Below are 27895 nucleotides of genomic sequence, written 5' to 3' on the forward strand. Positions count from 1 at the left end.
GGACCCTAAGAGAGACATACATAGATCTACTCTACATGGGAAATAGAAAAAGACATTATCTCCTGAGTAAATTGGGAGCATGGGGACCTTGGGAGAGGGTTTAAAGGGGAGGGGAGAGGCAAGGAGGAGAGCAGAGAAAAATATAGAGCACAATAAAACAAAATAAAAAAAATTTAAGGGTAGATTTATGTTTGGCATTTTAACATGTTCCATTGCTTATGGAACAAAATGTTCTATTTTCTTGTATGTGTGTGCATATATTTCCTCTTCAATATACATCTTAGAATGATGAATACTGGACTCTGAATTTCCTTACACAATAAACAGAAAAACATACTGAATAATATAATATAGTTGCAATACTATAACTTATACTATATCTTATTTATATTTATAACTCTATAGATTGACACACACACACACACCCTTGGTGGCCATTGCCTTTATCTACTGGGCTATCTCACTAGCCCTGTTTATTTTTGAAAGACGCTTTTACTAATATAGTTCAGGCCAGCCTCCAGGTCTGCTTAGTCCTAACTGGTCACTAATAATCCTCTTGTCTTGACCTCCCAAATGCTGGGATTATAGACATGTTCCATGAACTCCAAAGGTTTTGAGAAATTGAAATGTCTTTGCAACAGAAGTTAATGTAATTTTTTGTGTACAAGATTGACGTTGACTTTCCTCTTTTCCTTGTAGGCACAAGATGCTGGTATTGGGGTGTCAATTTTACTATGTGTCAGAGCTCTTCAACTCAGATCAAGTGAAGATGAGGAGATGAAAGCTTCAGTCTGTAAAACAATCTCCTGTCTTTTACCAGAAGATTTGGAAGTTAGGCGAGCCTGTCAGCTTACAGAATTCTTAATTGAACCCAGTTTGGATGGATTCAATATGCTGGAAGAACTGTATTTGCAGCCAGATCAAAAATTCGATGAAGAAAATGCACCAGTTCCAAATTCCCTCCGATGTGAGCTCTTACTAGCCTTAAAAGCCCACTGGCCCTTCGATCCTGAATTTTGGGACTGGAAAACTTTGAAACGACACTGCCACCAACTCTTGGGACAAGAAGCCTCTGATTCTGATGATGACTTAAGTGGCTATGAAATGTCTATTAATGACACAGATGTCCTAGAGTCGTTTCTCAGTGACTATGATGAAGGTAAAGAAGAGAAACATTATAGGAGAAATCTGGCAGATCAGAATAAGGAGAAAAGAGATAAAAAGCCCATCGGTTCCTCTGAGAGGTACCAGAGGTGGCTGCAGTACAAGTTCTTCTGTTTGTTGTGTAAGCGGGAATGCATAGAGGCCAGGATTCTTCATCATTCCAAGATGCACATGGAAGATGGAATATACACCTGTCCAGTTTGTATTAAAAAATTTAAGAGGAAAGAACTCTTTGTTCCTCATGTAATGGAACATGTTAAAATGCCACCAAGCAGAAGAGACCGCTCTAGAAAGAAATTACTGTTGAAAGGTTCTCAAAGGGGTATTTATCCCAAGAGTCCCACCAGAAGTCTGGAACAAAATCAGTCATTGAGTGAACAAGCCAAAGGAGAATCTCATGAATATGTCACATTTAGTAAGTTAGAAGACTGCCGCCTGCAAGACAGAGACCTGTACCCATGTCCCGGTACAGATTGTTCCCGTGTGTTCAAACAGTTTAAATACTTAAGTGTGCATCTTAAAGCTGAACACCAAAATAATGATGAAAATGCCAAGCACTACTTGGATATGAAAAACAGAAGAGAGAAGTGTACTTATTGCCGGAGGCATTTCATGTCTGCTTTTCACCTGCGAGAGCATGAGCAGGTGCACTGTGGTCCTCAACCTTATATGTGTGTTTCTATAGATTGCTATGCAAGGTTTGGATCAGTGAATGAACTCCTTAACCACAAACAAAAGCATGATGATCTTCGTTACAAATGTGAATTGAATGGCTGTAACATTGTGTTCAGTGACTTGGGCCAGCTTTACCACCACGAAGCACAACATTTTAGGGATGCATCCTATACGTGCAATGTCCTTGGCTGTAAAAAGTTCTATTATTCCAAAATTGAATACCAGGACCACCTCTCAATGCATAATGTTGAAAGTCCAGGTGAAGAATTAAAGAAATCAGTGAAACTTGAGGAACCTGCAGCAAGTGGAAAGCAAGATTGTGTGGACCAGCCTCATCTACTTGACCAAATTGATAAGTCCCATTCTCCTGAAGACCTTCTTTTCTGTGCAGGATCAGCTAGTGCTCACATAGACACCTCAGAAAACCTGAAGGACAACAGTGACAGCAATTGTAGTGATCAGTTAAGTCACAGCTCTTCCACTTCAATAAATGAGGAATTAATTGACACACTAGATCAATCAGAAACCATGCAGGACCTATTACTATCTCATGAGAAAGTCTTTGTGCCCTCCACTTTAAAAGAGAAGTGCTCTAATGTGGCCATTTGTTTTGATGGAACTAAATTCACCTGTGGTTTTGACGGCTGTGGATCTACCTACAAAAACGTAAGGGGGATTCAGAAACACCTGCGGAAGGTGCACCCCTACCACTACAAGTCCAGAAAGGTAAAGGCAAAAGACCTCTATACCTGCTTAAGTGACAAACATAATGAAGCTGACAAGTTCGATGCAGAACCTAAACCCAGCTCTGATACAAACAGTGACTCCCCGGATGAAGGTCTAGATCACAGCATCCATGCTAAATGCAAGCGAGACCATCGAGGTTATTCCCCTGAACCTTCCATTTGTGCTTCTAAAAGGCCGTGTACAGAGGATACCATGTTGGAACTTCTGTTACGTTTGAAACATTTAAGCTTGAAGAACTCGATAGCACATGACTCTTTCCCAGGGTCACTGCAGGGGTGCCCATCTAGTGGTGCTAAGGCTCTTCAGTCAGTCCCATCTTCCATTGCAGACCTTAACCTTCAGAATGAGGATGAAAATATGCCGAGTCAGTACCTTGCGCAGTTGGCAGCTAAGCCTTTCTTCTGTGAGCTTCAAGGATGCAAATACGAATTTGTGACCAGAGAGGCTTTACTAATGCACTATCTTAAAAAGCATAATTATTCTAAAGAGAAGGTCCTTCAGTTATCCATGTTTCAGCACCGGTATTCTCCATTCCGATGTCATATCTGCGAAAGGTCATTTACGAGAAAAACACACCTTAGGATTCATTATAAAAACAAACATCAAATTGGCAGTGACAGGGCAACTCACAGACTGTTAGACAGTGAAAAATGTGATCATGAAGGGCCATGCTCAGTAGATAGATTGAAAGGTGACTGCTCTGCAGAACTCGGTCCCAACAGTAACTCAGAGACTCCATGCCATTCCAAAAAAGATGAGTGCAGCTCGGAAACAGACTTGGAGTCCTCTTGTGAGGAATCAGAAAGTAAGGTGTCTGGTATTTCATCACCAATTGGCAGCCACAGAGAAGAGGGAGAGGGGAGAGAGGGGAGAGGAAGCAGGCGGACTGTTGCTAAAGGAAATCTGTGCTATATATTGAATAAGTACCACAAACCATTCCATTGTATCCACAAAACTTGCAACTCTTCATTTACCAATCTAAAAGGCCTGATTCGCCACTATAGAACTGTGCATCAGTACAACAAAGAGCAGTTATGCTTAGAGAAGGACAAAGCAAGAACCAAAAGGGAACTTGTAAAATGTAAAAAGCTGTTTGCTTGTAAATATAAGGACTGTAACAAGCGCTTCCTGTGCTCCAAGGCCCTGGCTAAGCACTGCAGTGACTCTCATAACCTAGACCACATTGAAGAGTCTAAAGCGCTTTCTGAGACCGAGTCTGCAGCAAGGTTTTCTTGTAACCAGCCTCAGTGCCCTGCTGTTTTTTATTCATTCAGTAAGTTGAAGCACCACCTGTTAGAACAGCATAATATTGAAGGAGAGATCCATTCGGATTATGAAATCCATTGTACTCTTAATGGCTGTGGCCAGATTTTCAGCCATCGAAGTAATTACTTCCAGCACGTCTACTACCGACATAAGGACAGTTATGACAGCCTGTTCAGCAGCCAGAAAGTAGCGAATGAGCGGCTCCTAAGGAGTGAAAAGGTGTGTCAAACAACTGAGGAGCAGGGGCAGACACATACACAGGGGCAGATGCAAGGGCAGACACAGGGACAGACACAGGGACAGGAGCAGCAGACTGCCAAAAGGCCATTGAATACTAAAGCTAAAAAATGTGGTGGCTTACTCAAAGATAAGAAAGCCCCAATTAGCTTTAAAACAAGAGCAGAAGCTATCCATATGTGCGTTGAGCATTCTGAGCACACGCAGTACCCATGCATGGTCCAGGGATGCTTGTCTGTGGTGAAGCTGGAGAGCAGCATTGTGAGGCATTACAAACGCACCCATCAGATGAATAGTGCCTATTTAGAGCAGCAGCTGGAGAACCTTGTGGTCTGTGTGAAGTATGGGACCAAAATTAAGGAGGAGCCCCCTTCTGAAGTAGAGCCCTGTGTAAAGAAAGAGGAAAATGCTAGCTGTGAGTTGGTGCACACAGAGCACCGTTCCCCAGGTGACAGCAGCGTGCCCCTCCAGAACACTGATTCCACTTGTCCAGCTGAACAGGATGGTGGTCAGAAAAGGTGTACAGAAAGAAACCCGGCTCTTGACACGGACGCTCTGCTCTACAGGGGATCTTTGAAATGCAACCATACTTCAGAAACCACTTTGGAACAGTGTGATACAGTTCAGTCTCCTCCCTGTAAAATAGAAACCCCTATCCCTAATCCCTGTGAAACAGAAAGTGGTACTTACTTGACAGACATCCAGCTGCCTTTATCAAGGATCAAAGAGGAACCTGGACAACATAGTTCAGGGCAAGAAAACATTGTCAAGAATGCAACCCAGGTCCCAAAAGAAAATATTAGGAAGCATTCTCAGCCCAGGTCATTTGATCTTAAGACTTACAAACCTATGGGATTTGAATCTTCCTTTCTGAAATTTATTCAGGAAAGTGAGGAGAAAGACGACGATTTTGATGACTGGGAGCCTTCAGAGCACTTGCCATTGAATAACTCCTCTCAGCCCGCTAATGACTTGACAGGGAATGTCGTGGCGAATGCCGCAGTGAATGACAGCGACCCTCCAGTTGACATACCTCATTCTTCCAGTGAGCCTCCCGTTGCCGGGAACCTGACTGCAATCGCACCGTTAGTAGTCGCTGAAGCAGCGGCGGTCCCTTCCTTGGAAAACCTGAGGGTGGTGCTGGACAAAGCATTAACAGACTGTGGAGAGCTTGCCTTAAAGCAGCTTCATTATCTCCGCCCTGTGGTTGTCCTTGAAAGATCTAAGTTCTCCACACCGATTTTAGACTTGTTTCCAACTAAGAAGACAGATGAGCTTTGTGTAGGAAGTTCCTAAATCACTGTTTTGTTTTTGAAGCAACTAGCTCCAGCACTGCAACGTGGAGACACTTGCCAGCGTGAACAAAGGCTGGGAACCAGCCACACTTGCTTAGGGTAGAATAGGCTGTATTTACATGAATGTACAGTATCTATGTCCGCAGTATTGGCAGCGTAGCTCTCCAGTTGGTTTTTTGATTGGGATTTTTGTTTGTTTATTAAAAAAATGGAACTGTACTCTTGTTTGGTGCTAATTAATACATCAAAATATACTGGGGCTTCCTTTTTTCCAATTATGTGTGCATGATTGTATATGGAACATATATTAAGGTCCCAGGGTGGGAGGGCTAGGGAAATGGTAGGAAGTTCTTACTTGACTTGAATGTGCACCCAAGGGTGCTTTGTGTAATATATTGTACACTACAGCATCTTATATTTTTTGAGTTGAGTTTCAATAAATTACAATTTTTCACCCACTTCTTGTTTACTCATAATGAGTTTTCATGCCCCATGCAAACCTCAATTGCACCCGTGTTTTCTGGGGTGTGTCTCACATTTTACTCCAGTGATTTTCTGCTAAATAACCGTTCAGATCATGATTCTTTTTTGGATGACCCTTGTCTTAACGTTTTTATAGAAAGAAAATTCTGAGATTTGAGTTATTTGCCTTAATAGTCAAGATAGCTCCCAGACAAGCAAGGACAGAGGTTGGCTGTGTAGACAGCCAGGCTAAACATAAAGGATGTAGCAGATTCGAGGCAGATTCCCAGCAGACTACAAATCATGCTGGTGTAAGAGGGGCGGGTCAGGAACATAGGAAGCCGGGAACTAAGGAGTTGTGCTTCATACATAGCCGAGAGCCTCAGAAGGATGGTAAGCAAAGCGGCACATTCACATGTATAGATGTATTATGGAGTGGCATTTGAGTATGAGAGTGGATAAAGGAGGTAAATAATAGGAACTCGGCAGTTAAGAGTGCTTACTGGTCTTGCTGGACCTGGGTTTGGTTCCCAGGATCTGGCACATTTTCCTGGCTTCTGCTGTCAGCAGACATACACGTGGTGCTCATACATATGTGGAGTCAGAACACAAAAATAAGTCTTTGAATAGTTGAGGGTAACTTGATGGTCTGTGCCGACGGTTGCAGTGTAGGAAATAGATGAAGTCAAAGTTCATAAAGAGGGGCCAAGGAGATGGCTCAGTGGTTAAAGGGACTTGCCGGGTCTAACAACTGAGTTTGATTCCTGTGACTGACTACCTGGTAAAACAGCCAACTCCTGCAAGTTGTCCTGACTGACCACGGTGGCATATGCACATAAGTAATTTTTAATCCTTTTTAAGGTAGGTAATGACACAGGACTATCGAGAATTAGAACAAGAAAAGCATTCGGTGGGGGGAGGGAGGTATGCCCAGCCAAGGTGGGAACATAATAGGGAGTGGGTGTTTGGGAAGAAGCCAGGTTCAAGGTGAGTCTGGTTTTGTATGTTTGCAGTGACTGGGACTTCTAGGTCTGGCAGCAAAACGATACAGGGTTTGATTTGGTTTGTGGGGTGTTTTGCAATAATATGTGTTCTGCAGCTTCAAACTAGATCTTCCTGCCTGGTCCCTCCTGAGTGATAGAATTCATTCAGTGTACCAGCTTTTGGGGTTTCGATGCACTGTCTCCAGCGTGGCTTCCAAGTCAACCCACTAAGTTGAATAATAGCCTTGAGCTGTCATCCCCCTGCCTCTACTTCCTGAGTGCTGATGACTGACTTGTTCTATTCCTAGTTTACAGTCCTGTTCCCTGCCTCCTTGACAAACACTACGAATTGTATTACATTTCCAACTGCGTGTGGTCTAAGCTGTCTTCAAACAATCCTCCTGCCTTGGCCTTCCTAAAACTAATTACAAGTTCCCATTATGCCCAGTTCAGTACTAAATTCTTAACAATACATTAGTATCACTATCCCAAAGCCATTTTCAGCCACTCTCGTTAGCTAGCACTGAAATGGCATAGTTATATCCTCTTGTCTTCCGTGGGGTTACTGCTCAACATCATCCCATTCTGAAACCAACTGTTTGGACAGCTCATCATTTACTTACTCGTGTATTGTATAAAATAATGGGGCTTGTTTTATTTATTTTGAAACAAGACTTTGTTATTAAGCCCAGGTTGCCTCGGATTTGATTGACATCCTCCAACCTTAGTCTCACAAGCACCGTAAATTACTGTCATGTACCACCTTGAAATTTGAATTGAATTTGAAATTTATGCCCTGACAATCCTGAAGTATGCCTGGGCAGCCTGTATATGGCGGTTCTGTTAAGCTTGTTGAGCTTGTCCATATTGGGTTTCATGGTCTAAGTTGATCTAATGGTCTAATCGGGTCTCTTCCTTAAGAGGACACCAGTTCTCACTCATTACAGATGGTTGTGAGCCACTGTGTGGTTGCTGGGAATTGAACTCAAGACCTTTGGAAGAGCAGGCAGTGCTCTTAACCACTCATCTCTCCAGGCCATGTGCCACCGTGGCTAACTAATATTTGTTTCTTTGTGCCACAGCCTGGCCTCTCACTCCTTCAGTAGTTGGGAATGTCTTTGAATTCCTATCCTCTGTCACATCCTGAGTGTACTAGGATTACAGATGCCTAGTTTACAACTGGTGCCTTTTTCCTTCTTCCTTTTTGACAAGGTTTCACTATGCAGCCCTGCCTGGCCTGGAACTCAGAATCATTTGCCTCTGCCTCCCAAGTGCTCAGATTAAAGGCATGTGCTATCACACCTAGTCAAGCTAAAACCTTTTTAAAATATAGATTCTATATATCCAAGGAAATGTGATTATTATTCTGAATCTGGTATATTTCACTTTACATGATAGTATCCAACCCACCTTTGTACAAGCATGACTTTAAACTACACCATTGTGTATATATGCCACATGTTCATGATGCATTTGTCTTTAGATTGGGCCCATAGTTTGGCTGTTGTGAACAGTGCTGCACTGAGCAAGGGTGAGCAGACATCCCTAGTCTATGTTGACCTTCATTCATAGCCGTGAGTGCTCACCCGGAGCCTTTAGTTGTTTCTTTTTTAATTCTTTGGGCATTGAGTACAGGTATACTATGTGTTTTGTGACCAGCCTCTACTCCCCTAGCTTCCCTCAGATCCCTCAACCCATCCTCTTTCTTTTTTCACATCCTCTATTTTCATGCCCTGTCCCCCCCCCCATATCCTATTGAGTTCAATCCATGCTACCCTTATGCAGGTGGGTGCGGGGCCAACCACTGGCGCATAGGCACCCTACTAGTAGCCACATCCCCTGGTAGCCATCAACTACCAATAGCTCCTCATGCTTCGTGGCTTTCAGGTTTTGAGATGGAGTCCATCCTACCCAAGCTGTCCTCAAAATTTAAAATCCCAAGTCTGGGATTACATAGTATACTGCCATGCCTGGCTGTTTCTTTTGAGACCAGGCTGGCTTGGAACTCAGATCCCATGCCTCTGCCTCTTGGTTACTGGATTAAAGGTGAGAGCTACCAAGGAAAGTATTCTTAGTTTTGTTTTGATTTTGAGAAATGAGAACACTGATTTCCATAGTGGCTGAACTAGCTACTGTCCCCCAGCAGTGTATGAGGGTCATCTTGGCCTCTTCACCAGCACTTGTGATTTTTTTTCCTGGTAGTGGTGTCTGTCTTTGATAATTGTCTTTCTGGCAGAGGTGAGACGGGATCATCCATTATAGTTTTGGTTTGCATTTTCCAGTGGCTAAAAATTATTTTTTTAAATATAATTTGAGAATTGTTAAGTTCAATGTCCATTTTACTGGTTGAATCATCCTTTGATGTTTAATTTTTTTGAGTTCTTTTCTTTTGCAGGGGGGAGTTCAAAATGGTTTCTTTTTTTTTAATTATTTTTTTATGTGCATTGATGTGTTGCCTGCATGTATGTCTGTATACAGTGTCAGACTCCCTGGAACTAGAGATGCAGACAGTTGTGAGCTGATGTGGTTGCTGGGAATTGAACCCGTCTTCCAAAAGAGCAGCCAGTGCTCTTAACCTCTGAGCCACCTCTCCAGCCCCCAACAGGGTTTCTTTGTATAGCCTAGGCTGTACTGGAACAAAGCTCTGTAGACCAGCGTGGCCTCAAACTCATAGAGATCTGCCTGCCTCTGCCTCCTGAGTGCTGGGTTTACAGGCGTGTGCTGCTGGGTCTGCATTTTTTTATTTTTTAAGTTCTTTATCCTGGTTATTTTTTCACCTACTAGATGAATAGCTGGTAAAGTTTTTCCCTCTTAAATTGTTGCTTCACTCTGATGCAATTCCATTTGTTGATTTCCTTCTATTTTTTCTTTTTCTGTGTGGTGTTTTGGGACAGGATCTTGTCATATAGCTCAGGATGGCCCAGAGCCTTCCCTCCTTCCTCCCAATGTTAGTGTCCCATGGTAACATGCCTGCTCTCATTGTTTCTGGAGCTCTATTTTAGTCCTGTTCGGAAGGGTTGAGACCTATGCCTACGTTTTGAAATCTTTCTTTCATAGCTTCTAAGGCTCACATTGTTCTTCTGTGCACCTTAGTTGGTTTTTGTGTACGTTGAGAACTAGTTATCTGCGTATCAGTACCCCATTTTTCCAGCACCATTTGTTAAAGAAGTTGCCTCTTCGGCTTCTGTTTCAGCACCGTTTTTGAGAATCAGACGGCTGCATGGGGTTATTTCTGGGCTCTTCCATTCCATTGATCTACATAGCATGCCATACTGTTGGTTGTCATGGCTCTGTAGTATGGTTTGAAACCAGGCTTTGTGATTCCTCAGCATGGCTGCTGTTTCTCAGGGTTGCCGCGGCTATTTGGAATCTTTATTTAGGGTTTTCTAAATAAAGATTTGTAGGGCTTCTCCCCCTAGATCTATTAATGTCACTGAAGTTTTGATAGGTTTTCTATGTAAGCCAGGATGATAATTCTCAGAGTCACTTTAAGCTTTAAGTAATTCCAGCTTCATGTCAAATTTGGAATTTGACCCAAACATGAAAGCACTGTTTCCCAACTAAAACCAACAACAGTGCCTGCTATCTGTACGCTTGCCTCTCACCCGGGCTCACTCTTCAGTGTTCCCCAATCCTCACCAGGACGCTTCCTAGAAGTCTTCATCCCCAACCTGTCCTCTCAGGCAGATCCTACATTGCCCACTTCTGCACTGTGTCTCAGTTGGCATTGTGGGATGTGGTCATTGACCAGATAAGTATAACGTTTTTGTGTGTGTTGATGAGGACTGAGAGTTCCCAGGGTCTTGTTCACTCTACCACCCAGCTATTTACCACCCCTTATTTAAGACAAGGTCTCACCATGTAGCCCTGACTGGCCAAGATGAAATGTCTTTCCTGACTGAGCTGTGGCACTGAGGAGCTAGGCTAAAATGCCTTCTAGTTATTGTAGGCCCATATTTCTGTATGGCACAAAAGCCATAGGCCCAGTCTGAGCTGATCACATAGCTCTGCAGACAAGCTGTCTCTGCTTAACAATAGCAAGGATGTATTTGTTAGAAAAGTAGATCTCGCTGGGCGGTGGTGGCGCACACCTTTAATCCCAGCACTTGGGAGGCAGAGGCAGGCGATCTCTGTGAGTTCGAGGCCAGCCTGGTCTACAAGAGCTAGTTCCAGGACAGTCTCCAAAAGCCACAGAGAAACCCTGTCTCGAAAAAAAAAAAATAATAAAGAAAGAAAGAAAAGAAAAGAAATGTAGATCTCCTGAGGAGAGGTGTTGGCTGAAACTGGTCAGGATGTTTGGTGCTTCCTTCTTTTGTAATTTGGAGGAAGCCTTATAGAGATGCTAATTCATGGCCTACCTGATTGCTAGCATACAGGTAGCTGCGGACATGACAGAAGGCATTCACCTGGTTACCTAGGATACGAGTCTAATGTGTTCTCCCGTTCAATTTATGTGATGATATATAAAGTGTTTGGATAATAAAGAGGAGGTCTTCGGAGAGAGAGCTTGCCCTTCCAGGATGACCGTGTAAGCTGCTTTGGTTTAGTCCTTCGTTCCAGTCCAGTTAGGGAATCTGTGTTGGACCCACACGGGCTTCAACAAGTTATAACTGCATCTTCCAACCATTGAAGGGCCAAGTGTCCACGAGTCAAAAGATTCCAAGTATATATGCTTCTGCATTTATAAAACCATGTATTCTTGCTGGGCAGTGCAGTGGTGGTGCACACCTTTAATCTTAGCACTCAGGAGGCAGAGGCAGGGGATCTCTGTGAGTTTGAGGCCAGCCTGGGCTACAAGACCTAGTTCCAGACCAGCTAAGGATGGTTACACAGAGAAACCCTATGCCAACAAAACAAAAGACCAAGTGTTCCCATAAATGTCACTAGTCATAATCATTCTCACCTACATGCGTGAGATGAGCTCTTTGCTTTTTGCTTTTTATTTAGGTCAGTTTTATTTAAGTATTCCCAACAGTGACAACGGACACAAAGCATCCTAGCACAGGAAGTCACAGCCCGCAGCAAGCAGCATTCTTGTGTGTAGCTAACTCATGTGAGACACCTGCCGTCTTTGAGACACCTGAGCACGCTGGTAAACTCTGCTTCCAGTTCTTGTCAAAGCGCGCCACAAGCCCCACCCAGGTTCTCAGCTCATCAGCCTCAGTGCATGTTCCCACACTTTCAGATCAGTCCCAGGAAGCACAGCATACAACATCCACAGCATCCCCCCCACCGCAAGGGGGGTACAAGTACCATTTCTTAACACATTCAACTGAAGTAGTTTTTCCAAGAACAAAACTCAGTGTTCTAACAGATGTGGCTGTCCTTTGATTTTCAGGTATTTCCTCTCATTGCTGTCTGCACACGGTCACCAAAGCTGCAGGATCAAGGACACTACATTTCTGCTACACCCTCTCCCTTTCATGCCTTGGCACCACTGACAGTCCCACACAGGGTTTCAATAAACTGTCCTCTGGTTCCCTATCCCAGCCTTGCAATCATTGTGTAGACCCCACTCTGGGAAATACAGAGTAGCGGGTGAAAATGGAACACCCATCGTGATGAATTCTGGGGTGAGGAAACTCAGAGACAGGAGTGTTCCCATGGTGCAGTATGCACAGCCCTGCTATCCGTGAAGTGCAACATTGGAAACGAGATGGACTGCAGAGATTAAATAACAGCTTCAGATTCACTTTCATTCTTGAAAGAAAACAAGTGTTAAGAACAAAACCACAAGAACCAAATCCATGACACCATGACCTCCCAAAAGGAGATTCTACTAAAGGAAAAAAAGTCTATAGGGTGGGGCTCAAAATAAGAAACGAATACAGTTCTAACCAGAGCTTTCCACATTGGACATGCCGAGGATCTCTTCAGTCCAAGGGTAGACTGTCTAAGAAGCCTGTGGTGGGTGGTAATGGGTTGTTTCCCAGCCAGACGCACAGCAGCTCTCTTTCGGCCACTCGGTTACTTTAACCCTTTATGTAACAACACAAGATTCCTTGATCTCTTCATTTTTCCAAAGAGAACGCGTCAAAAGGTACTGCTGCGTATACTCCACACTAAGCAGGCAAATTTTTAAAAATTACTACATACGTTTTTACAAGGAGCTTTCTGTGGCTTTAGAAAATTTTGAATTCCCACCATTATATACGAATCAACCATATCGACCTTCCCCAGCGAGGGGATATAGACTCTACACTTGAGCCAAAGCCGCCTCAGAGTCAATGCCACTGCCTGGCCCTGCATTTGATGCCAGCCCCCAACCGAGATGGGCACGAGAGTTCGGATGGGTGTAAGAGCTATTTCCAGAGCCAAAGGTTGGTTTGGCTCACTTTGCATACTGCCCTGGTTTTGGTTATTACCTGATGAGCCTGACTGCTTCTCAGCTGGCCCACATACCCATCCTGCACCCAGCGTAGGCCATCGCTGCTGTATTGATGCGGGGGGGCTCCGAAGTTCACCCCTCCACCCCATATCATCCCTTCAGTTATTTCCCAAGCCAACTCCACTTCCCCCCAACTTCTACCCAACCCACCCTGACTCCCCAAGCCATGTGGGTTATGGCCAGATCTTCCACTTCCTTGTTTATTGCTGCTGTGTTAAGGTTCAGGTTACATATGATCACTGATTCCTCTATTGAGTCCTCTCCACAGGGTCTGCATGGTCTGATCACCTGCAGATGTGACAAAGGCCCGGGATAGTTTGGGAATGAAGACACCGGCCACTCCTGTGCTGACGACTCTGAGATCTTCTGCAGTGGTGTCTTCTATCCAATACCAGTAAATATGTGTGCCTACAAAGGCTCGTCTGGGCCTGATTGCTTGGAAGTTTTCAGTAGTACCATTGCACAGCCATCACACAACACTATAAAATACTTCCATTTGGGCTTCATAGCCCTTTGATTAATTGATTCTGAGATCTTTCTTGATCTACACCATAAGAACTCCAAAAGAAGCTGGGGGGTGGTGGCACACGCCCTTAATCCCAGCACTTGGGAGGCAGAGGCAGGTGGATCTCTGTGAGTTCGAGGCCAGCTTGGTCTACAGAGCTAGTTTCAGGACAGCTATGGCTGATACACAGAAAAACCCTGTCTCAAAACAAAACAAAACAAAAAACCCTCCAAAATCAATCTTTAAAATCCTATTCATTTGTTCTTCATGGCATCTCAACACCATTAAACGTTTCTGGGCTGCTCTGTCCACTTTAACTTCCAGGAGACATCTGACTCCTCCATTTTCCTTGGTGTCTTCAAGGTAGAAACAGTATAGACCAAAGTTCCCCAATCAGCATGAGGGATGTGCAGAACTGACCACTGGATACCTTTATACACTGGATTCCTCTAGCACAGGCCCCATTCCCCTGGAAACTGACCGTAACCATAGACAGAAACACTGTCCTGTTACAGCTAGGTGTGCGGCACATGCCTTTAACCCCATCACTCAGGAGGCAGAAATTCAAGGATCTCTAAGTTTAAGGCCAGTCTGGTTTACATAGCAAGTTCCAGGTCAGCAAGAGCTACATAGTGAGACCTTGTTTAAAAAGAAACAAACACCCTAAACCTTTCTCATCTTCTCATGGTATTTAATGGGCTCATCATTCCCATCTTCTGCTACCTGAATATATTCAGACAACTTTGCTTAGTTCTCCACTAGTCTGTTGTAGGAAGTACAATGAGAAACTGAGGCAGCAAGGGGTCTGAGAATCCTCTGTCTTGGGAAAGCCTTGACATATAGCCTAGGCTGTGCCCTCCCATCTCACTCTCCCAAGGACCGAGTATAAGTGTGCTGTTCTTTTACAAGAAATATTGATGATGATGATTGTGGGGGTACACATGAGCCACCAGAATATACGTGGAGGCCAGAAGACAGTTTTGTGGAGCCAATTTCTCTTAACTTTTTTTTTTTTTCAAGAAAGGGTTTCTTTGCAGCACTGACTATCCTAGAAGTCGCTCTGTAGATCACGCTGGCCTCGGACTGAGAGATCCACCTGCCTCTGCCTCCTGAGTAGCTCTGTAGACCAGGCTGGCCTCAAACTCAGAGATCCATCTGCCTCTGCCTCCTGAGTGCTGGGATTAAAGGCGTGAGCTACCATGCCCAGCTTCTTCTACCTTTATCTGGTTCTGGGAATCAAACTCGGGTCACCAAACTTGCAGAGCAGGTGCCCTGCTGAGCTGTCTCTCTAGCTCCTGAGCTGCCATTCTTGGGTGCTTTCAGGCCTGTGCTTGGCCTGTGGCAGTCACATCTCGGGTCGTCTCTGGGTCATTCCTTGCTAGAATGGACTCTGGCTGTGGTCAGTCCCTTATAGACAGTGATTAACACATCATTCTCCTCTAATTCCTGTTGTGGGCTATCCACCAGAGAAAACCGCTCTGACGTGGGTTTAAGCCAACAGAAAGTGTTCATTAGCCATCCGGAGACTACACTGGGTGTTTGGGGTCCGAGTCTAGCCCCAAATCTTTCTCAGAGTGACCTTTAAAAAAAAAGATGTATTTATTTTTATGTGCTTTTGCTTGCATGTATGTCTGTGTGAGAGTATTGGGTCCCCTGGAACTGGAGTCAGACAGTTATAAGCTGCCATGTGGGTGCTGGAAATTGAACCTAGGATCTCTGAAAGAGCAACCAGGGCTCTTAACCCCTGAACCATCTCTCTAGCCTCCTCAAGGTGAGCTTCTAAGCACAAAAACCATCCCGGGTTGACACCCTTCAGTTAACAAGCACAGTCAGCCAGACGCAGAACTGCAGAAGCTAAAAGGCAAGGTCAGTACATTCAGAGACTTCCCCGGGACTATGGACTTCAGTGGATTAGGTCTTCATTTTCATTTGGGCAGGTGGTGCTGTCTGCCTGCTGCGTTTTATGGCCTGAATGGTAATTTCCATCGTGGAGTCAGCTGTGCTGAGGTCGGAGGATTGTTACAAATCCTTCAGTCATTTTACTCTGAAGTAGACTCCTTCTGCAGCAGCAGCATCAACCTGATTTTCTCATGTGCCCTTGGCAAGTCAAGAAACATACCATCCCCTCTCAGTCTACTGCAAAGACGAGGATTTCCTTTCTTCTCCAGCCACCAGGCCTCTCTGTCCTGCTCTCTGCCTCTCTGTCATTTAGAATGGATAAATCAGAGCCTACCATGTCTGTGTCTCTACTTGTATGTCAGACAATATTTTTAACCAATAATATTTATCATAGCCCTTCCTTTCTTACACATTAACTTTATTTGATTGAAATAGTAAATCTTTTTAATTTTTGTTTTTTATTTTTTATATATACAGGTGTTTTGCCTTCTGGTGTGTCTGTGCACTGTGTGTGTACAGTGCCCATGGGGGCCAGAACAGGGAATCAGATCCTTCGGAATGGGAATTACAAATGGTTGCAAGCCTACATGTACATGCTAGGAATGGAACCCAGGTCCTCTGGAAGAGCAACCCGTGCTCATATGCTCTGAGCCATCTCTTCAGCCCCCAACTGATCCTGTTCTTTTTTTTTGTTTGTTTGTTTGTTTTTTGAGACAGGGTTTCTCTGTGTAGTCCTGGCTGTCCTGGAATTTGCTCTATGGACCAGGCTGCCCTCACACTCAGAGATGCCTGCCTTTACCTCCAGAGTGCTGGGATTAAAGGTCTGCACTACCACCACCCGGATAAACTGACCCTTCCCTGTTGTGTTTCTGTTCCTTTTGTTGCAAGCTTTTGGATTCTTGCGTGCTTGCTTGTCTTATTTTTCAAAATATGGAACACTTGACAAACTTGTGCGTCATCCTCAGACGGGCTATGTACTGTCCCAATCACTTAATGTGTGTACCAAAGCAAGCACCCTGACTGTCTCTCCAATCTGTCCTCACAGTTGATTCTTTTGTATGTGAACTAGCTAGTTCATGAAACCCTTTGGGGAATGTGCCGACTAGATAGGTAGTAAGCAGAACAACAGCTCTAATGATGGTAGGTGGGTTACGGGACAGCCTGCTACTCTCACAAAACACTGGGGAAAATCTTTGAAGGAGGTGGAGTCCCCTTCTGTAGGCTCATATGCAAATGAGGCACAAACGTGGTGAGAGTGAAAAAGGGACAGAAAGTGATGTCATTATCATGCATAATTAATATATGCTAATAAAAACTCCTTAAAGACAACTCCAAAAAGAAAAGACTTACAAAATGACAAGGAAATAACTATTTTCTATATTTGTCAAGAAAGCCTGAAGGGGGGCCCTGCAGGTGTCCAACCAGAGAAGTAAACCCCAAGAAGAGATAAGAATGAAAACCCTGTGCAGACTGACTTCATCGACCTGGATCAGACGCTTGGAGTCTAATGCAGGCGGTTCCCTGTCAGCAGATCTAAACACAGAACAATCTGGGGGAAGGTTTCCAGGCAACAGTCAGTCATCTTCCAGGTGCACAATGAAGCGTAAGTGTCGCTACACCATGAGGGTGGAGTAACCCATTCTGAGAAATTAGGATGAGGTTCATCTCTGCAGGAAAAGGTGGATGAGATCTGCCTCCAGATAGCAAAAAGGTTGCCAGGTTGTTAACAAGACCCACTCCCAGCCTTCTGGGCGGGAAAACAGGTCTTTTATTTCCTCCACTGAGAAGAGGTCCCTGAGTGTTTAGTATTCCTGGGGTTTCTTTCTTTCCTTTTTTGGGGGGAGGGAGTTGTTTTGGTTTGGTTTTTCTGAGACAGGGTTGCTCTGTAACTTTTTGGAGCCCATCCTGGAACTCACTCTGTAGACCAGGCTGGCCTCGAACTCACAGAAATTCTCCTGCCTCTGCCTCCTGAGTGCTGGGATTAAAGGCGTGTGCCACCACTGCCAGCACCACCCTGCTTTTTCTTAATGTTTCTCTGTGAGTACAATGACCTCCATGTCCCCAACATTTCCCTTCTAATTTTCTTTTAAGAAAAAATAGTGTCTGTAACAGACGTCGAGGTTGAATGCATTGCCTCTGTAGCTAGTCTACTACAGGCAAGCGTAAAAGAGTTATAGTCAGAGCTAGCAGAGGGCCGAGGAAAAGGGAAAGCCGTCCTCAATTCAACCATCTCTTGATTCGTTTCTGCTAGTATTTCTGCTGTGAGCAAAATGGGTGGAATATGGTCTATTCCACATAAAGCTTCATAAAAAATCTTCAGTATAGCAAAACTGTCATGCTGTCTCCTGTCACGGGTGTGTCTTTTGTCCCCCTGACAAAGGGCATTTGGATAGAGTTGTTAACACGGCGGTATTGTGCCTGCCTTAGTCCTTGTTGTCTCCTCCAAAGTCTCAGCTTGGTGAGTTAAAATTCTGATATTCCCCAGGGTATCCGCTTACTCTCCTTGGAACATCTCCTCTTGATGGATATGTCATCTGCCTTTGGACATTTCCTTCGTCTTGTGCCCTCTGAATGTCCTGGTCAGATGCACCAAATCAGGATTGTTTATTTTCTGAAAAGACATAAGGATGGCCTCACCTTAGTGTTAGGCCATCCGGAGACACAAAGATGACCTTGTATGCAGAAGAAGGATGGATTCTGTTTTCGTATCCAATCTGTTAGCCTGTGCCTTTTTATAGGGAGTTGAGTCCATTTACATTAAGGGATATTAATGACCAGTGGTTGCTATCTCCTGTTAATTTAGTTTTCATCGTTGGTGATGTTAATTTGTGCATTTTTTTTCTTCTTCGGGATTTGCTGTAATGAGATCATCAATTGCCTGTGTTTTTGTAGGTGTAACCATCTTCCTTGGGTTGGAATTTTCCTTCTAGTATTTTGTGTAGAGCTAGGTTTGTGGCTAGGTATTGGTGAAATCTAGATTTGTCATGGAATATCTTGTTTTGTCCTTCTATGGTGATTGACAGTTTTGCTGGATATAGTAGTCTGCAGCCCCTATTATTATTTTTTTAAAGCAAGGAAACTGAGCTGAAGGTCCATAAAGCCCTTTTCCCATTTTTGTCTCCTTTCCATGTCTACTCCTTTTTTTTGTTTTTGTTTTTTTTCGAGACAGGGTTTCTCTGTAGCTTTGGAGCCTGTCCTGGAACTAGCTCTTGTAGACCAGGCTGGCCTCGAACTCACAGAGATCCGCCTGCCTCTGCCTCCCGAGTGCTGGGATTAAAGGCATGCGCCACCATCGCCCGGCCCACATCTACTCCTTTTGCAACATTTCCTTTCCATTCTCGGTGCATCTCTGCCCTTCGTGTGCTAATTTATACCTGAGGTCAAGTAATGTCGAGCCTCGGTCTCCCTTAAGAATACCCATTTCGGATGAGGAGGTCTAAACTGGGGTTCCAAAGCTATCCATTATGACTAGAAGACTCTGATTCTTCTTAGTCCGTCCAATAAACTGTCAACCAGACTTAAGGATCAGCAGAGTCAGATAAAATAATAATCTGCAGTCAGTTAGACGTCTAGTAAAGGCCGATTGGTTATGGAGAGTTTAGGCTTTTGAGCTGTAGAACCCAGAGTGGGCGCAATCTTTTTGTGGAGCATGTGGAATTTCTGTGTAAATACGCTCATGGTCCTTTCCAAGAGCCATCTAAAAAAACATTAAAAAGCCATCTCTATAGGATTTTTAAGATGTAATTTTAGGCAATACCCATTGGGTATTTTTGTAAAATCTTAAAAAGAGGATTTTTAAAAATAGATCCTGAGTAACATGTTAATGTGACCTGCCAATTATTAACAGCGTGGAGCAAATAACTTACCTGCATTTTATTTAGTAGAAAAATAATTTTTGCATGTTCTTTATCAGTAAGGGATTATTTCTATGAGTTACTGCCTTAGCAGTCACATTACTAAATAAGCTAATAACCTGCTGTTTCAGGTGTTACGTTTTTATAGAATTTAACTGAGTTTCCAGAATGGAACTTAAAGAGCAGAGGCAAACCCTGTGGTGTGTATGACGGGAATGCTAAACAGCTAAGAGCAGACTCAATGATAGTTCAACATTATGAATTATGATCTGTTAGTTTATTTACTATGAAAATTAAGCATTCAGTTACATATTATTAAACGATCAGGAGAAGAGAACATCCTCTATACAATGAATAGTTAATATCCCTGGAAATTTAAACAACGTTGGCTTAGTGCTTATGCTCTAGTTGTGATTGTTTTTGTACTAGAAGTTGGGCTTGTTTTGATTTTTTTTTTCTCCCATGAAGGGACCATTGATATTGAGTTAATCCCTCTATTAGGGAGGAAAAAAAAAACAAAAAACATTTCAACAAAAATCAAGCAAACAAATGCTTAATGATTCTCTGTGAGTGCAAGGACCTCTGTTTCCCTAACAAAAGCTCTTCCTAGCCCTGTGGTGGTGGTGGTGGTGGTGGTGGTGGTGGTGGTGGTGGTGGTGGTGGTGGTGGTGGTGGTGGTGGTGGTGCTTTAATCCCCACACTCAGGAGGCAGGGGCAGGTGGATCTCTGTGAATCCCAGGCCAGCCTGGTCTACAAAGCGAGTTCAAGCACAGCCAGACCTGTTACTGATCTCCTTCAAGTTCCTCTCAGCCTTAATATACTTGGGCTTTCTCGTTCAGAAAAAAGTCACTGCTACCCTGTGTGTTTAAGGTGCCGGAAATGTTCTATATGGGCACGATATAAGAAGTGCTCATGTGGCTGTTTAAATTTAAATAAAGCTGAAATGTAAAACCAGTTCTTCTTCAACACTATCTAATTTTGTTGTTTTGATGCGGGGTCTCACGTAACCTTATCTGGCTTGTAATCTTTATCGATCCTAGAATGACTTGGAATTTTGGACCTTCTTCCCCAACCTCTTCAGTGCTGGGATTGATTGATTACAGGCATGTGCCGCCACTGCCTCAGCTAGTTTTGCTTTGGGCTTTTTGTTTTTCAACTTGAAACAAGCTGGGCTCATCTGGGTAGAAGAAATCTCAATTGAGAAGCTGCTTTGCCTGCAGGATTGGTGATTGATGTTGGCAGGCCCAGCTCACAGTGGGAAGTGCCACCCCTCAGCTGGTGGTCCAGGATTGAAAAGAAAGCCTGCTCAGGGGTGGAGAGATAGCTAGCTCAGCCATTAGGAACACTGACTACTTGTTTGGATTCCCACCACCTACAGGGGATCCAGTTCCTCTTTTGGCCTGTGCAGGCATATGGTGCACAGGCATACTTGCAGACAAAATACTCATACACATTTAAAAAAAAAAAAAGAAAGAAAGAAAAAAATTCTGAGCAAGCCACGAGGAGCAAGCTAGTAAGCAGCGCTCCTCCATGGCCACCACTTCAGTTCCTAGTTCCTGCCCCGACATCCCTTGAGCATGGGCAATAGTCTACTAGGTGAAATAACTCTTTCCACCTCAAGTTGCTTTTGGTCACATTGTTCATCACAGTCATAGAAACCAAACGAGGACAGCTACCATGGCTTGTTTCTGTAGTGCTTGGGATAACCCTAAGCTTTGTGTGTAGTAGGCAAGAACAATACCAACTGAGCTACACTCCTTGTTCCCATTTTGAATGATAGCGGCTGCTATATCAGACAAGGCAGACACAGAGCGTCTCCATCATCACAGAAGGTGCTACGAGGGGACTGCTATGCCAGAACCAAGACGAGCTAAAGAGCAGAGAAAATAGTATGGATGAGCTGAACACTGCTGTCTGCTTGCTCTTGAGTGAGAAGGGTCATTGGTGAGCCTCCTGAGCGGTGACATCACAAAGCATAGCTCATAATGGCTCCAGAACACCTGAACTCCCTGAGCACTTTCCCTAACTCATGGCTAGATTCCTGAAGCCTCTGCACATGTAGTTCCTGCAGCTGCCGTTTTGAAAATGCCAATATCTCCAACGGCAACTTCTTCCTGGGACAACCTCTTAAATGCTCTTGCTCGCAGCTCGATATGGAATTGGTTACAAGCAACTTTTGTGGGGGAGACTAGTGTGCCTCAGCCAACAAATTTGGGGGTACTCGATAATCTCGCACCAACAGTGCAAATCATCCTAGGGATCTCTTTTTTGACTTTGTTGGCAATTGGATTATTTTCCTTATGGAAACGAAGCGTTCGATCAATCCAGGTTGTATTCGTAGAAAGTTAAGTCTTTTGTGTCTGGTGGGAGATGTGTTTGTTGGGTTTTGCTGTTCTAATACAGGTTGGTAGTTTAGGCTGGCCCTAAACTCATGGTAAAAACTTGTGGGGCTCCTGCTTCATTAAGTCCTTACCCCCAAACTCTCACCCTGAGGGCTGACACACACCACGATTTCTGGCCAAAGAGTCAACTTTGGTTACTTCTCTTTCATATTGCTTCTGTTTAGTTTTGTAAGTTTATGTAAAGGATCAAGGAAGCGGGGAGGTTAGCTATTGTCTCTGCCTCTTGAGTTGGTTGAAACTACACTTTCCTTAGGTGAAAAAGACAAGATCTCCTGAGTAAACTGGGAGTGTGGGGTCACGGAAGAGGGTAGAAAGGGAGAAGGGAGTGGAGAAAAATATCTAACTCAATAAAATTAATAAAATAAAAAGAAATAAACTTTCTTCCTTAAAGAGGAAGGAAGGAAGGAAGGAAAGGAAGGAAGGAAGGGAGGGAGGGAGGGAGGGAGGGAGGGAGGGAGGGAGGGAGGAAGGAAGGAAGAGAAAGAAACTACACTATCCTTGAAAACTTCCACCAATTAGGTTGTAAACATAAAAATACGTTCTCACAATGGTGTTTGGCTTGTCTCTATTATAAAATAGATTTGGACAAGTTCATCACTTGAGAAAGTTATCTGGCTCAAACTTAGTTGATCACTTGTCTCTGAGAACTTACCATGTTCATAGAATAAGCAGTGTGGGACAACCAGGCTCGTGCATGTGTGTGTGTGTGTGTGTGTGTGTGCATGTGTTATTCATACTGCCATTAATTTTTTTCCTGCTATTTCTCTTTAACTGAGAGAACTGTGTGAGTTAGAGCATCCCAGTGTTTTCATCATTGTTTTAACAAGCTAAGCCCCAGAAACATACAGGGGCTCTTTAGTGGGATGGAAAGTTAACAGGCTTATTATAAGGAACATCAGGAATGTGTGTAATTTTGTCCAACCTTCAGTAATAATCATAGCTCACCAGGCAGTGGCAGCACACGCCTTTAATCGCAGCAGCTTGATCTCTGAGTTCAAGGCCAGGCTCATCTACAGAGAGAGTCCCAGGACGGAGAAACCCTGTTGAAAATCAACAACAACAATAATAACAATGATAATTCATTTATAGCATGGTTCTCAATGTTTTGGGAAATCTGAATAACTCCATGAAATAGTTTGTTTTCACATGAGAAATGAGGAGAGTGAGGTACATGGAGGCTCAGTGGAAATTTAAGGAGGTAGAATTTAAAGAGGGCTTTTGCTTTGTTTTGTCAAGAAGAACCCCCACACTTAGGCTGACCTCGAATTAGCTGGATAGTAAAAGCTAACACAGGATTCCCTAGCACCCTCGTTCCCCCTTTCAAGTGTCTGAATTACAGTCATGAGGACTTTATTTCTTTCTTTTGGTTTTTCGAGACAGAATTTCTCAGTAGCTATGGCGCCAATGTTGGAACTCGCTCTGTAGACCAGGCTGGCCTCGAACTCACGGACAGCTGCCTGTCTCTGCCCCCTGAGTGCTGGGGTTAAAGGCAGGCCTGTTTGATAAGTATACAAAGAAGCTATTACTGGATCATTTCATAGCTTTTCTTTCTTTTCCAGTTAGGAATCATGGCTGAATGCACATTCAAGTTTAACTTTGGGAAGCTCTGCATAACAGGCAGGACAGGGATTATCACGGCCACTGTGGAAATTGGGTAACTTAGTTGCTGCCCAGGTTCACATGGTTTTGTTAGAGCTTGGGAGCCAGGCGGTGGTGGCGCACACCTTTAATCCCAGCACTCGGGAGGCAGAGGCAAGCGGATCTCTGAGAGTTCGAGACCAGCCTGGTCTACAAGAGCTAGTTCCAGGACAGGCTCCAAAACCATAGAGAAACCCTGTCTCGAAACCCCCCCCCCCAAAAAAAAAGAGCTTGGGAAGCTGGAGCTAGAACCCAATGTTTAGGATTTCAAATTGAATTTTTGTTCAAAAACTCATAAAATAGAAGAAATAAACATGACTCATCAATACGAGATTGTATGCACACATCAACACATCTCAGTTACGGAACGCTAGAGTGGAATATAGCAACACAAACTTGGTTCAGTGCAGTCAGAGAGATGAGCTTTCAGACTCTCGAACAGTGCAGGCAAAAGTATCAAACCAGAAACCAGCTGTGGCGATGCATGACGGTAATGCCATCGTTTGGAAGGTGGGGGTAGGGTGATTGGAAATTTAATACCAAGTTGTAGGGCCTGCCTAGGATACACGAGACCCCATCTCTAAAAGAAAAGGAAGAAAAAGGAGCAATACAGCAGAGTGAGTAACCGTGTGGGCTCAGGAGTCGGACTGCTTGGTAGACATTTTTGCGAACTGTCTGCTCTGTGAACTGAGATCACTCACTGGACCTCTAGCTCAGTTCCCTTGTCTGTGAAATGGTCTTAGTGGAATGCCTTATGGGGTTGTGGTGAGATATAAAGGAGACAGACTGTGTAATCAAGCCTAACCCATGCGTATTCATTAAGCAGTGTTAATTGCTCTGAGGAAAACAGTGATGGGTTTGTTTTTAACCTACCAGGAATCTATTCCTGGTTAGGAATAAATTCCAGGTTAAATCTATTCCAGGTTAAAGCAGTTTTTCCATGACCAGTGTCTTAGTTTGGGGAAGGGGCTGTCAGCTGTGCTGAAACACCATGACCAGAGCAACCTGGGAGGAGAGGGGTTATTTGGCGCATACTTCCACATCACAGTTCACCATGGAAGTCAGAACAGGAGCTCAAACAGATCAGGAGAAACCAGGGAGGGTGCTGCTTACTGGCTTGGTCTTTATGGTTTTCTCAGACTGCTTGCTTATAGAACTCAGGACCACCACCCCGGGGATGGCACCACCCACAATAGGCTGGGCCCTCTCCTATCAAACGCCAACTAAGAAAATGGCCTACAGGCTCGGCGACAGCTCCGTTTTATGGAGGCTTCTTCTCCATTGAGGTGCCCTCCTCTCGGATGACTTTAGCTTGTGTCAAGTTAACATAAAACTAGCCAGTACTACCAGAAAATCGACTTTTTAGATCTCTTTACTTGGGAGAATTCCTGGATTCCAGTCCTGGCTTTATCAATTCCAGTCTGTGACATTGCACATTGACAGGGTTCACACTGGAAGGTGTGAACTAGTGTGAACTAGTGGATGAGTGCATCTATTCCGGGGGTTCCTGCATGAGTTAGCATGGAGCCCGCCACATGGTAACAAACTTGAGCAAATGGAACTTACTATTATGCTTTTCTTTGGTTTTTCAAGACAAGGTTTCTCTGTAGCTTTGAAGTCTGTCCTGGAACTATAGACCAGGCTGGTCTCAAACTTACAGAGAGATCCACCTGCCTCTGCCTCCCAAGTGCTGGGATTAAAGGCGTGCGCCACCACTGCCTGGCCTATTATGCTCTTTATTTTCCTAAGTAGAAATCAAACCCCTACCACTCTGGTGACGGTGAACAAAAGAGTAAAAGTAGGAGGGCTGGAGAGATGACTTGGCTAGGTTAAGAGCACTGGGTGCTCTCACAGAGGACCCAGTTTTGATTCCCAGCACCCACATAGCCGCTCACAACCATCTGTAACTCCAGTTCCAGGGAATCCCATACCCTCTTTTGGCCTCCTTGGGCGCCAGCCAGGCATATAAGTGCTATATCTATATACATGCAAGCAAAGCACTCATACACGTGACAAGGTCTTTAAAAAGATTAAAAGTCAGCGTGAAATGTTTCGTTAAAGAAAAAGCTTGGCTTAGTTAGGAATGAGGGAGTGTTGTTACTAGAAGACTGTCGTTCTGTTTGGGGTGTGTAGTTAGTTGCCTGTGACTTTTCGCTTGCATGGCCAAGTAACACTTGTTTTGTTTCATTTTAGAAAATCGTGGTGTTTGTGATCACACTCTACCAACTTTACAAGAAAGGCTCAGATTTCTTTCAGGCTTTGCTAGCCAACCCAGAAGGAAGCGGTCGCCAGATGCAAGACAATAGTAATATCTTCCTGTCTTTGGGTCTGCAAGAGAAAATCTTGAAAAAGCTTCAGATGGTAGAAAACAAAGTGAGGGACCTGGAGGGGATGCTTGTTGCCCAGAAGCCCTCTGTGAAGCGGAACTGCTCCTCTGAGCCCTACTGCAGCTGCTCCGACTGCCAGAGCCCCTTGCCCACATCAGGGTTTACTTCCACATCTGAAATGTGATGGACTCCAATCTTTTCCATAAAAGCACTGCTTCCCTCGTGTGTGCAGTGGTGTATCAATAAAATAGAGAACTATATTGAAATTACCCAGCAAAGATCTGATAGCCTCTTCCACAGGGCCCAGAGTCTACCTTGTGTGTGTTGGGTCATGTGGGGTAATGACAGTTGAAAATGTCTCTGAGCATGGGGGCTGGGGCTTGTTGGGAAGTCATTTGCCTGGCATAGACAAGTATGCTGCTGATTCAGCAGGCTGGAGACCATAGAGTAATGCAAGATAGCCAGACTGGAGGGGAAGCCGATGTAGAAAGAAGGGGGGTGCTCAGGGCTGTGGCTCTGAGGTCCATGCTGAAGACACTGGAGAAGATGTGATGTAAGCCAGTCACAGTTTGAGGGCCATAGTGTGTGAACAGACGGTCCCGTGCTGGTCCCTGTCATAAGAAAAGTGTGCAGTCCAGGAACCCCTGGATTTTTCAGAGGTGAGCAATGGGGAGAGTATTCATAAAGGAGGACATTGTGGACTTGTTTGTTTTCTAGGCAAGGATTCACTAGGTGGCCCAGCATGCCCTGGAACTGTGTGTGTGTGTGTGTCTGTGTGTGTGTATCTGTGTGTTGGGGCAGGGAGTGGGAATGGGGGTGTGTTGCCTGCACATCTGTACACCACTTTCTTGCCTGGTATCCACAGAAGCCAGAAGCAGTACCCTAGGACCAGAGTTGCAGGTAGCTGTGTGTAGCTAACAGGGCCAGCCTCCAGTCAGCACCAAGGTAAATAGAATCCACAAAGGCGGTGGGGGGCTAGACTTTTTCTGAGGGGAAAAATAAGTAGACACACGCTATCTGCTGGTAGCCTAAGAAGAACATGCACATGCTGTCCGGATGGTCACCTTCTCCTCTTTATCTTAAAATAATCTCTTTCTTGACACTCTCTCTGCACAGTTACATTCTGTCTACATTCACATGGTTACACATCTCTAACATACATTTCTACATGTCTTGCAGCTTCATCGTCCCTGCCTTCACACAGTCACAGATCTCCGCAAGGCCACAGCCATACATCTGATTTACATGTCCTCTCACCATAAGGCAATTTAGACAGCTCCTAGGCAGAGCTTCTCTAGGTAGCAGCAGCAGCAGCAGCGCTCACACGCACTCTCTGTCACACTCACTGCTTCTACATTACCCACACGCTCTCTGCTCACTCACGCTTCTCTCATTCAGCACACACACACACACACACACACACACACACACACACACACACACTGCGGCAGCTCTCACATAGCTCTGCACAGCCGTCTTTCTCCACACCCATGCCGCCTACCCTTCTTATACAGCCAAACTCTGGACAATTAGAAGTTACATCTTCAGGCCCGACCCATTCTCATAACACAAGATAAGTCACCTAGTTTCTCCTAGGTTAGCGATGTCACATTGACCCTAGCACGTAGCTCTAAATTGGTGAGGGTTCCCAGACAGTAAACAACTGGCTGGACCTTGATGTTGGGGAGGATGTGCGGATGAAAGTTGCTTCAAACTCTAACCTTGAATCAGAAAAACAACAGCTGGGAAAATGACCTGCTGTATTTGCTTCTAGGGGCGACCAGATACTTGTCTCTAGGGGCGACCAGCCTGCTTTGAATTTGTTCTGAAGTCCAAAATTAGCTGTCTGTGTAAAAGGCTGTCTTTGTGACTGAGAATTCTGTCAGTCTGAGTAATGTAAAATATCCTAGTATTATTTCTATCCATCAAAACTGTGCAGAATCGGGCTGGTGAGATGGCTCAGTGGTTAAGAGCATTGCCTGCTCTTCCAAAGGTCCTGAGTTCAATTCCCGGCAACCACATGGTGGCTCACAGCCATCTGTAATGAGGTCTG

The 27895-nt window shown here is 44.4% G+C and overlaps 2 protein-coding genes across 3 annotated transcripts in view; both read left to right on the forward strand.

The window, feature by feature from the left end:
• The window catches only part of Rlf (RLF zinc finger), a 62288-nt gene extending 56685 nt beyond the window's left edge, over positions 1-5603 (forward strand). For both annotated transcript variants that reach the window (XM_050161293.1, XM_050161294.1), the window contains one exon: positions 700-5603. In XM_050161293.1, coding sequence (XP_050017250.1) covers positions 700-5385 — 4686 coding nt within the window. In that variant the 3' untranslated portion in view covers positions 5386-5603. The remainder of the gene's footprint in view (positions 1-699) is intronic.
• Positions 5604-21560: 15957 nt separating this feature from the next.
• Tmco2 (transmembrane and coiled-coil domains 2) lies at positions 21561-26026 on the forward strand. The gene is made up of 2 exons (XM_050161304.1): positions 21561-21803; positions 25709-26026. Exons 1-2 carry the CDS (start codon positions 21561-21563, stop codon positions 26024-26026), a joined length of 561 nt encoding a protein of 186 aa, XP_050017261.1.
• Positions 26027-27895: the final 1869 nt, after the last annotated feature.

This window comes from Alexandromys fortis, unplaced genomic scaffold, assembly GCF_014885135.2.
Source record: "Alexandromys fortis isolate MF-2015 unplaced genomic scaffold, M_Fortis_MF-2015_v1.1 scaffold_122, whole genome shotgun sequence".
In the NCBI taxonomy this organism is placed as follows: Eukaryota; Metazoa; Chordata; class Mammalia; order Rodentia; family Cricetidae; genus Alexandromys; species Alexandromys fortis.